We start from the raw sequence: 12,002 nt of genomic DNA on the forward strand, positions 1-12,002 counted from the left end.
GTACAATACTCAGCATACTTATTATTGCACTTGTTCATATTAAATTATGTTATTGTCTTATAAACAACAAGTCTGCTGTTTTGAGCCAAAAATGTCTGAAAAGGCTGTTTTAAGTGTCTCTGAGATCTTCTCTTCTCTGTTATATCATAGATGCCATCCCATATAACATAACATTCCAAGCAGCTTCAAGCACTTTAATTAAAAATCCAAGCAACTTTTCTTCTTGAAAACACCACACTAAAATTCAAGTTTCCAGCACCCGTATAAACTCTGTTTATTACATAAACATAGATATAATGTGATAATTAGTGAGTTTTAGATGTGCTGGGTTTTATTACCCTTGGACAGATTCAGGCTCGCTGTTTCTCCCCGTTTCAAATCTTTATGCAAAGTTAAGCTAACCGGCTACTGGCTCCAGCTTCATATCGAATAGACAGATGTGACAGTGATGTCTTCTGTCGTCAAAAAAGCAAATAGGCATATTTCCCAAAATGTCAAATTCCTTTTAAACATTAAATTAATTATTGAACCTAATTTAATTGGGCGAGCAATATTGTAGTTTATGGATCTCACATGGTTAATAGCAAGTATGACTTCCTTATCCAACATTTTGAACTTCCAGTAAATGCGATATATGAAAGTCATGTGATGATTGTCACTTCCAGTTTGTAATGGCAGACCGCTGTATAGTGCAAGTGAGAAGAAATACACTACACCAGGAGTTTTCTGGAGGGGGGGGGGGGGGGGGGGGGGGCACACATGTGGTAGACAGTACCTGCCCAGGAAATGCTCCTGTGCAACCTGCCGGGGGCTGGAGGGCCTTGAGAGGCAGAGCCCAAACCCAGAGACCACAGAGAGCCACCCACTGCAGGTGAGACGCCAGGGGACAGGTGAGTGGCACGTGACGCCACATACAGTAACACACCGTAGCCAATCACAAACCAGCACGGTGGTGAGGATGAAAAAACATGACAACGAACCAATCAGAACAAGGAAAAAATCTCCAAGGCAGTGACAAAAAGAAGAAATGTTGAAAGAAATTAAATGAGTTGAGGTAAATAAAGAGAAAACGTGAAGATGAATAAAAAGAACAAAAGCACAAGACTTCACTGACAGGAGGCTTCTGCAAAAAAAAAGAGATTTCACTGATAGACAAAAAATATGTCAAAGCAGTGAACTTTGACGATCAATGACCTGAGCAAATCCAAGCTGGCCTATTGATCACCATAGGTTCAAATAAAGTATGTACAGGCAATTAGGCACTTAGCTCAGTTGAATAAATGGGACCAGAGACAGGCAGTCAGGCGGGAAGGAGGGATGCGTTCATGCGTAACATTACATTTATAAGTCCATTATGATTTTCTGTCATGTAGCTAAAAATTCTAGCTGTGCTGTTGTGTTTATTCGACTGATAACACAGTGCCATTTTTCTGAACTTATGGCCCCCTCAACGTCCATGTGACAATAAAAAGTCTAATGGGAGTGCCGTGTCTTTATTTTTCTGATTGTTGGGGGAAAAATAACCTGCACTGATCAATAACAGCCACCAACAAACACCAGCGAGTTTCTGATCTTTCCATGTTTCTCTCCTCGGACTGTTACTCACCAGTGTTGGAGCGCTGGATCAGGTTGGCCTTCCCTCCGACGCTACTGTGTGTTTGGGTTAGCGGCTCTGAGACGAGGGCTGGTGCTGGAGCAGCAGTGCTGGCGGGAGCGCTGGCTGTTTGGGTAGGAGGCTCCTTCACTCCCTCCATGGCCATGAGAACAGTGGAGAGCTCCTGCAGCGGCATGTTGCCAAGCTCTGAGGAGAAGGGACTGGGTGGGTTCTCCAGACACATCAGCCAGCTCGTGTTACCTGTGACAACAGACAAAGAGAGACTTTACCATAGCATGTTAGTGATTTTGAGATCCTTTAACTCCAGGCACCCACTCACATTACCGTCAGAATAGTATGAAAATTAATTTGCAAAGGCATGAAATGTGGTTGATATACACGATACACCATAGAGAACATTAAGGTAACTTTGAATTTTTGTCAGATTATTGCACAAACTAAAGCAGAGTACATGCTCATTGTTAATAACCCTGTGAAAGTTTCAAGTGACTGCAAGTTAATTTTTTATCTTGTCAAACACCAAAACCAAGGACAGCCTGAAAAGTATGCTTTAGAAAATGGTCTATCATGGTGTTACCAATACTCAGTTTGTAGTTATAGAAGCTGTTCTTGACATTCAGAACATTAATATAGCAGAAAACAAATGAAAAGATATCACGGAGTAATAAAAAAACAAACATTAACCAAAATTTATCACACAGTTTTTGAATAACAAAACAACAATCCTCTAAGACTAGGGCTATATTCAAAATCTCCTACTATATACACGAAAGATAAATGCAGATTGTATGTACTGTACTAACTGTTTTCCTCAGTAGAATACAAACTGTTAAATCAATAGATTTGGTGTTCATTCATTTGCTGCTGTTGTTTCTGTTAAGTGCCGTTTGCATACCAGATGGTCTCCGTATGAAGATCTCTGCCCAGCCCTGTGTAAGCATGGGGACAAACTCAGCCAGGCTGGGGTTGTCTTTGAGAGGCGGCGGAGCAGATGAGGTGGCATTCGTGGAGGAGGGAGGACCCAGACCATCCAGGGTGGAGGCAGAGGCGGGAGAGAGTGGAGCAGCTAACTCGCCCTCAGAGGGGGACACCAGAGGACTGAGGCTCTGAGCAGGACCTGCACGTAGAGCGTGGCCACCTGGAATGAGAAAAGGAAGGTCATCAACATCATTATTTGTCTTCCCCCAACTCTCACATATTCCTCACATTATATGCAGTTGTAAGATATTCTGACTGGCTTTAAAGGTACATCAGACAGATCGAACAAAATGTACTGTTCACGCTAAAGAAGACTGACAAGGCCAAAAAGATTGACATTAATAAAATATGCAGGTCTGGTTATAATTTCATATGTCATCCAGACCTACCGACACAAAATCCAAAGCACACAAAGACAGACAATGTGTGGAAGATCATAGCTATTAAGTCTAATTATGCATCCAATATTCCATAATGTAATGAGTAATTATAAATAATGGCACTAATCTTCAGTTACAGTACATGACGTGTATCAGGAGTAGGCAGGAGTAGAGTGGGTGGCAGTCAAAAAGCAATGAGATAACAGGCAGGCAGAGATAAAAGCATGACTACAAATGTGTGGATAAAAGCTACCTAACTATCTCTTGTTTCAGCTCATTTTGTCTGTTCTTCAAAAGATGTTTCGAAATTGCTTTAATGAGAAAAGTACTGACAGCCAAATGCTGTTAGATTTTGTCTGCAGTTATTATGCAAATAGCGTTTGGAAGTTTTTAGTAGGAATAGGCAATATGGCAAAAATCTTCTGTATCACGATACAGCATGTTTTTAGGTAATTCAATAAATAAATAGTCTTATAAATGAAAGAACATAACACGATGCAGTTCGGTCGCTGGTTTTCGTCACTATGATTGAAACGAAGAAATAAATAGGCATTTTTGACAATATATATCATCATATCATCCCTCAGTATATTAGTATTGTCCAACAAACAGGAAGTTCTCTTCAAGATCAAAACCATAGCTGTAGTCTAAAATAATGAGAACAAATGGTGTATCACGGGAAGCTCTATGTCCTGAAGCTAAGTGTTGCGTGCTAAGCAGCTGAATATTTATTACCTGACATGGAGCGGACACGTATGCGCGTGGCTCTGTTGTGCTGCTGGCTCGACTGTGACTCCAGTTTGGCTGGAGCCTCTTTGGTGATTCTGGTGTGTAGTGATGGATCTGACCTGCAGGACCAAGTGTAAGAAATAGCAAACATGAATGTCCGTTTTAAATGTCATGGCAACCCATCCAATAGCTGTTGAGACATTTCATTCTGGACCACAGTGGTGGACCGACCAACTGACCGACCAACAGACCTCAGCCATTTCTAGGGTTCTCCTGTTTGTCTGTACGACCGTGCCTTGCTGTTGCTGCCTCTAGACTGTGGAACAGCATTCCCCTTCCCATCAGATCTGCCGCCTCCATCGACTCTTTTAATTTAAAGCTCAAAATGTATTATTCATTAGCATTTGAATCCCCCTGACGTGGCTGATCTTTGTTATGTGTTCTTGAGCTGATTATTTGTATGTGTGCTGTGTGCATTCCTGTGTATGTCTGGGGTTTTTTTTTGCGGTATTAGATACCTTCCCTGGTCTGAACAGCACTTTCATCATCGTGGGTTGTTTTTAAATGTGCTTTATAAATAAATTTGACATCCCTAGAGCCACAACTAGGGTAACTTAAAAATAAGACATTTGTTGTCTTTTTTTTGCGCACTTCACCTCGTCATTTCCCCTCCTCCTCCCAGTCTTTCAGCCATGTCCAGGCCTAGCAGTGCTTGCGTTCTGACCCCTCCGCTGGTAGTTATGGTCACCAACTTGTTGCCCACCAGCCAGGTCATACTGCGACCTCCCGCCAAAAGAAACTCTGCAATGGGAGACCTAAGAAAACAAGAGGTTCATATCATGACTGCTACAAACTCTCAATTCTTTTTCAACCAATCATCACCACCGTGAGGCGCCAAATACCAATAATTTAACTATAAATCAGCTCTGTGCCAGTGTGTCCTTTGCATATCTCAAGAACCATTCATCCAATCTACCTCGCACTCGGCGGGTGTATTGCTGGGGACCCAATGACGTAGCCTGGCATCATCAGACTAATTGCAAATGCGTAGTAGTCTGGAACCTCTGAGTTAATTGTTATTTTCCAAGACATGTGATCAACGTTGGAGAACTAAATGCCATGGATGGATGCAATTCGATAGACCTATAACCAATCACAGAAACAAAACGTGACCTACAACAAATCACAGCAATGAAGCGACCAGGTCACAAACTTCTAGCTAAACAGTAACTAAAATGTGTTTCTGAAAACATCTTTGGGGAGAAGTAGGCGAAACCGTAACAGAATCTTGATTTATATATTTGATCAGCACTGCCTAATTTGACAGTTTGATCAGAGTTTCTTGAGCCTAAAAAACTGCACTGAATGGAGCTGAAGACTGGACAGTGACACTCCAGTGAGCCATGGTGTTAAATCCAATCCACATGAGATAAACGGTTGTGATTGGTCCATCAGGTCTCAAGCTGCTGTAAATCTGTCTGGATGGGAGAAGGGCCAGACAAATCTGCCAGAGCTAATGAAACATGAGTTCAGCAGATTCGTCTGGTTTACAGGCTATCAATGTCGTGCTTTGTGTAGAATTTGGTGTAATTTGGCCAGACAGTGGTGCTATAGCAACAAAATGTATGTTGCGGGCTGTAACTTCTGAAAATTATCCTGGATTCTGTGGGTCTGGACAAATCTATACAAATCTATATCCATATAAGCCACGGCCATCTGCGCCTACACTGCCATATTAAATTGTGTCCAAATGTTTTTCTTCACTACACCTCTTACAAATTTTGAGCAATCATCACCGAATTTGATTCAGAGCATTTCCAGATCAACCCAGAAAAGGTACCTTTTTGTTTTTTTGATGTTCCATACAGTTTCGCTATAGAGCTCTCAAAGTTTGCACAAATGCTGTAGGTAGGGCTTATATTAAAAAAGAAATATGTGGTGCTACAACAGCATCATCTAACTATAAAGTATAGGAATCTCCATCTGTCTGTGTATGTAGCAGATATGATTCAAGAACCGTTCTTCCGACTTGAATCTTAGTGTATTGCTGAGGACCCAGGAGGGTGCAGTGTCTAATGTGAAGTTGATTGGATAAGCGGTTCGCGAGAACGCTGCAAGCAGCACTTCCGGGGGCCTAGCAATTGGCCCGCTCTAAACAGGCACTGCACTACAACTGCTTAAAAAACAAGTCCTTGCCCACCTCTTGGGTAGGGCGGAGAAGTTGGAAAAGACATATCGTGCCATCATGTCCAGACAGGTCTCTGTGAGCTCCAGGTGGACAGTCTTCAGCCCCTCGTCTGCCTGAGTCACCGCATTTTCATCAGCGGAGCCCAGGCTGCAGGTGGTGGTTGAGGTGTGCATCCTGAAGAAGGAAATATGAGAGAGTAAGGTAAACAATAGCGAGAAGGGCAGAGGATGGAGAGGGAGGCACCCAGGATGCAGATCAATTTTTACATTTCGTCAGTGCACACAGAGAAATGAAAATTCAGATATACAGACACAGACAGAGAAATGCAGAACGTCAAGAAAATCACACAAAAACAGCTTTTGTCAATATCACATGCAACACATTTGCATGCACACAAAATGTTAAAGAAAATACACCAACCAATAAATAAATTTCCTCAAGCACATAAACATTGACACACACTGGGACATGGTATAAGCGGCCTCATAAGCTATCATGCCACACTGGTTATTTCCCTAGATGCAGATAAGGTCTTTATAAGACGCAAAAGGGATCTGTGGTGCAACATGTTTTGATGCCAAGTAAGCCACAGGACTGCAGAGGAGCCAGCAGGTAGAAACTGTGTGTGAGTGAACGTGTTAAATGTCTCCACTGCAGCCAAACCTCTTTATTAGAATTAACTGTAGAGTGAGTAGCACCTCTTTGTATCCACGACAACCATTAGGTGTGTGTGGTGAAAATCAGGTTAAAAGCACATTTACAGATGTTAACAGCAATCTCAATCAGGGCTCAAGAGATACTTCAGTCAAAATGAAGGCCATGTTGGCTCGCTTCTCAGAAGTAAATACACTAAAAATTAGCAATTTCCAACAACACTCTGGGGATGACTTGTTCCTACTGTGATGTTTCTGTTCATCACGGTTGGGGGGAATTTATATTTATTTCCATGCGCCAGGAAGAAAAATTAAAAGGAACCGATATTAAAGGTCCCATATTTTATAACATGGTTTTTGGGTCTCTACTAGAACATGTTCACACGCTTTAATGCTCAAAAAACATCTTGTTTTTCTAATACTGTCTGTCAATCTGTATATGTGCACATCTGAAACTCTACATTCTAGCACCGGACTTTTTAACTCCCCCTCCTAAAAAAACCCATTCTGCTCGGATAGGTCAGTGAGCCTTGGGTTTGTTGAAAGACCACCATCATATTATTATGTGCACATCCTAAGAAACGGACGACGGATAGATTTGTTTTTACACAGCTGCAGATCCATTAGTTCTGTCAGAAAAACAAAAGAAAAAAATCTCTCACTCAAACCAAGCCCCAGCGTGTGAATAAACAACTATTCCAAGCATTTTGTACTTACCATTCTTCTACTTACAAGGATTCATTTGTTTCACTTCAATATAGTGGATATGCCCTTCAAACAACATGACCATGAAACACTCATGACTGAAATAGAGTGTGTTCACTGCTTTCTACTATTGTCTATGACATTGATAAATATCATGCTTTATTTCATTGCATTTCAAACTAAAGCTGAATGGTATGGCATTTATAAGAATTCAAAGTTTTGTGTTTTATATTGCAACTGCCAGTATGGATGTAGGCACGTCACAACACAAGTTACGTTTAGAAAAAAACTTAAAAGTCTAAAAACTTAAAACATGTTCATGTTGTCTGAGGGGAAAAAAGTGTCCACCATAAAACAGGCTTCAATCTCACTGGTCACTTAATTGGTATCATTCAAGAGCCCCAAACTGTTTGAGAAAATAGTAGATTTGCAGCCATATAGCAGTTGAAACAGGTTAAACAGATCCACACTGCAGTTGTTTAGTATGACAAGTACCATGTGTCACTCGGAAATTAAATACAGTGTACTTTCAAGCATAAAAGTACTGGGCTTTTGCTGCCATCTGTTGGGCAGGAGGGTAGGGCATATTTGAGGCACCATGTCTGACAACTGTAATGTTGGATCATACACCTGTCACTGAGCAAGTCAGCCAAGCAGAGATAAGCATAAAGAATAGTCAGGCAGAGAGGCTGTGTGTATGTGTGTTGTGATATGAATGATGATGAGTCTGTAATCAACATTTCAAAGTTCACATCAGCCCAGCTGGTCTTAAAATCTAACTCTAAGAGATTGCCATGGTCATAGCAGCAGAGTGTATGTTGGAGAAAAACAAGCAAGCAAACAAACAAACAAACAAAGCTGTTGTGTTGCTGTGGTCCCCGTCACTGGACGAGGAAGCAAAAATGTCCTCCCATCAGGAAAGGGGAGGCAAAGTTGCAGGTTGCACTTGTTGTCAATCAGGATAAGTTCCAACCACTTTGGATACACATGCTTTGCACCAGTCCCTCCTGCCATTAATTTGTTGTTAGGCCAATCAAAACCAGTCAGCAATACACCCAGCAAAAAAAAACAAAGACAAAGAATTGAATGAAAATAAAAGCAAAATCTGTGTTAGAGTAAAACCAAATATTAAAAAAATGTGTTCCGATGTCTTCTGAAGACACTGCATGCAAAATCAAATCACAAAAACCTAAATCTAAAAACAGCATGTGTATGATCGCAGCCCAAAACAAACCAAAACATTGACACACAAACCTTCCTCCAGCATGCACCACCCGCTCCAGGTGTCCCTGGCAACAAACCACCCAACGTCCGCCCAACGGACCCGCATGACATGACCCTACACCCCCCATCACCCATCCCATGGAAGAAGCAACAAGTGTTTAGGTTGTTGTTGTTTTTTTGTTTGGTTACCCAGAAGGCTCTTCTCTAACCTGCGGACCGCGTGTTCGGAGACACTGATGCTGCGGGATCGGAAAGCATCCATGGCTGACAGGTCCCTCAGCTCTTTAACTGGAGAGCTGCTGCTATTGGCTACCGTTGCAGCAGCCTTCGCCACTTTCGCTGCCCGCAGACTGGGCGGTGATGAGTACCCACGGCGTACGGTGAAGGGGACGGGCCAGGGTGGTGATACGGTGGCAGTGGGCAGTAAGGGGGTTGGTCATCGTGTGGGTGGAGGTGGTTTGGGAGGGGGGGTGCATGGAGGTATATCAGGAGACAGCAGGAATCGTCACCCGAGCACACGCCACGCAGAAGGAAGGGGCGGCAGGGTACACAGGGTAGGAGGCACAATGGGGAAAAGGTAACAGGAGAAGGGAAGGGCCAGGAGCAATGTGGGAAGGATCCGGGATGACACGACCACCCCCCAAAACCACAACGCAGCACCCAATCGCAGGAGGCAGGGGAGGGGGGTCAAATGAAGAATTGAAAGAAAAACAAAACAAGGTGAAAATTAACAGCAGTGAACACTATGAATCAGATTATAGGAGAGCGGAGGGAAAGGATTTAAACAAAACTGAAAAGAAAAACAGATAAGCTAGCAGCGGGTAAAACAACTTCTGCTACTCAGAAAAACAAAATACACACAAAGTATTCAGGAGAGCAACAAAATAAACAGTATTTGACACAGCAGGTACATAGTGAAGCCAAGGACTAGTAGAGGAGAAGTTAAGTAGTAGGGATGAGGCCTGACACAATGAAAGTTAAAAGAAAAACATCACATCCAACTGAAAATGATAGGTTAAACCTGAGGGTTGGAGCACAGCAACTCTAGACTAAATACTCTAATCATTACACTTATTTCAAATGATTTTGGAAACCCCAAATTTAGCCTCAAAGTTTGAGAAGAGGCCATTGTTAAATTGTTCATATGAAATCTGACATGCAGCCCTCCAACCCAACAGTGAGCAATGAACAGCACAGCGGCAAATAACTGGAAGAATGATAACACAATGTGGAACACTGAAAGTGGGCTTATCAGATCAGTAGAAACTGATGTTAGTATAGGCGCATTGTATTCACTATGAAAAGCTGTAACAGGGAGTGTGTTCGATTGCAATGACAATAAGGGTGTTAGGAGTTTACCAATAGGTGTGGCGTGTGAAGAGAAAAAGGGGCTGAGTGGCTCACGTTTTCCTGAAATATTTGTAATTGCACAACAGAGTAGGAGAAGGGATTCAACCATTTAAAAAAGCTACAGTGATAAAAAGCTCAAAAATAAGAAGCAATGTGGGAAAGCAGTGTAACAGATTATTTAGGGAATGGCCCATCCAGAGAGTGTAGTGTAGTCTCAAACTATATTGGGTACTTTTTAAAGTTCCTTTAGGTCTTCGAAAAGTGCACTGAGGAAATACTGTTTTTACAGAAAGACTTCAGTTTTTCAAAATACTGTTTTCATGTGAAAAAGACGTGCATCGAAACTTTTCATTCATGGTCATTTCCATAGAGATCTCTGCCCACGCTGAAACACCGAAACAAAAAGAAAATGTCAAAATTTTTATCTTTATCCTTTTTTTTTTCAATTGGCAGAACTGCACAGCAGCACACTGTTACAGAGTGGTACAGACACAGCCCAGTTAGTCGGCTGAGTCTCAGCTGGTTAAATGTCAGCCCCCTCCTGTTCTCTCTGTGTGAACCTCTATACTGTGTTGAAATGAGTTACTTTCGATGTTTTTAAATCGCAGGTTGTTGGGGCGACACAAACGGCCGACCAACATTAACACCAAGTACAGATGAGAATGACGCGTTGCTGAGAAAAGCTTACTTACACCTCTGTGTGGGAAAAGGAATTTTGTATTTCTCTTTCTGTACATGTAGAGTCCATATTTACTGTGGTCATGAACAACAGTCAGACAATTAGATGTGACAGCAAGAGAAAGTAAAACAGATCTCTCCCTGTGCTATCGCTCTGTAGGTCATTTTATATGCTACAGGTGGTGGACAAAGTAACATAAACATCTGGACAATATAATACAATCCACTACAACACACAAACACTAAGCTTCGACCTCTGATTGCCCTCAAAAACTCACCATCAACGGTCGGGCTATTGCTTTAGAGTGCATTATATTATACAGGCGTTCTTGTTATTTTGTCCACCCCTCTATGTCTTTAATATGAGAAGTGAGTGAATAATAAGTGAATTTGGAATTTTAAAGAAAAAGAAATTGTGGGAGAAAAATAATTTCAAAATGTAAAAAGCACAGACAATAAAATAAAATTAACTAATGATCACCATGGCAACCTGAGAGGAGTCACTGCAACCATCACGCCACAGTACATGTCATGCTCAGTCCCCTTTTACCCTGGGAACCCCAACCCTCTTACCCAACAATGGCCACATGGGCTGTGCTGTGCAACTGGTTTGTACGCCAACTCTTGCAGCTCCGTGTGTGTGTGTGTGTGTGTGTGTGTGTGTGTGTGTGTGTGTGTGTGTGTGTGTGTGTGTGTGTGTGTGTGTGTGTGTGTGTGTGTGTGTGTGTGTGTGTGTGTGTGTGTGTGTGTGTGTGTGTGTGTGTCTGTGTCTGTGTGTGTGTGTGTCTGTGTGTGTGTGTGTGTGTGTGTCTGTGTGTGTGTTTTACCTCTTGGGCCTTTCATTGAGGCTGGTGCTCCGGGCGCGAAATGAACTTTGCTCATGACCATCATCGAAGGGCAGCAGGGCGTTGGAACGCAAACCCTGAAGGCAAAGACAGAAGGTGTGAACAGAAAGATATAGAGATGCAAAACTGAAATGTAGTTAAAGTCAATACATGGTCTGCTACAACTGTAAATAGTATCAAAATATACAATATATAAAGTATTGGTGGGACACGCTTAAAAAAATGTATTATGGGCTTTGTAAATAATTAATTAATTAATCGCATATCAATATTTGACACAAGAAGCAACATTTTTCAATTTAAATGGATTTTGGCAAGTATAAACCCCCCGTTATACAAGTGACACATTCATTTCATTTAATTTCAGATGGGGCAGTGATATAATAAAAGGAACAAAATAATAATAGAAATAATAAATAGTCATATTTACTGTAACAAACATTTTCATCTGAAACACGTTTGTTTTTACCCGCCTGCAATAAATAAGTGCAATATTAATGAGAAAACTAAAAAAAAAGATAAACAGTTTTCTTGTTTGACGTGCACAATAATAATCAATAATAATAGCTGAACTTATTACAAGACAATGTACATCTATAATGGTTTGGGTGTCTTCTTACTTTAAAGTACAACTAATACACTGCCCTATTTGCAATC

General features: G+C 41.6%; 1 protein-coding gene across 3 annotated transcripts in view; it reads right to left on the reverse strand.

Annotated features, from left to right (window-relative positions):
* The window catches only part of tsc2 (TSC complex subunit 2), a 29,736-nt gene that overhangs the window by 5,938 nt on the left and 11,796 nt on the right, over positions 1-12,002 (reverse strand). Inside the window, exons 25-32 of one of the 3 annotated variants that reach the window (XM_083923437.1) lie at positions 11,328-11,422; positions 8,682-8,822; positions 5,903-6,064; positions 4,359-4,517; positions 3,709-3,821; positions 2,511-2,753; positions 1,607-1,855; positions 776-865 (exon numbers count right to left, since the gene is read on the reverse strand). In XM_083923437.1, the coding sequence (XP_083779563.1) occupies positions 776-865; positions 1,607-1,855; positions 2,511-2,753; positions 3,709-3,821; positions 4,359-4,517; positions 5,903-6,064; positions 8,682-8,822; positions 11,328-11,422 (1,252 nt within the window). The remainder of the gene's footprint in view (positions 1-775; positions 866-1,606; positions 1,856-2,510; positions 2,754-3,708; positions 3,822-4,358; positions 4,518-5,902; positions 6,065-8,681; positions 8,823-11,327; positions 11,423-12,002) is intronic. The other 2 variants (XM_083923438.1, XM_083923439.1) reach the window with 2 other exon arrangements.

Source organism: Echiichthys vipera (assembly GCF_963691815.1).
Source record: "Echiichthys vipera genome assembly, chromosome: 2".
In the NCBI taxonomy this organism is placed as follows: Eukaryota; Metazoa; Chordata; class Actinopteri; order Perciformes; family Trachinidae; genus Echiichthys; species Echiichthys vipera.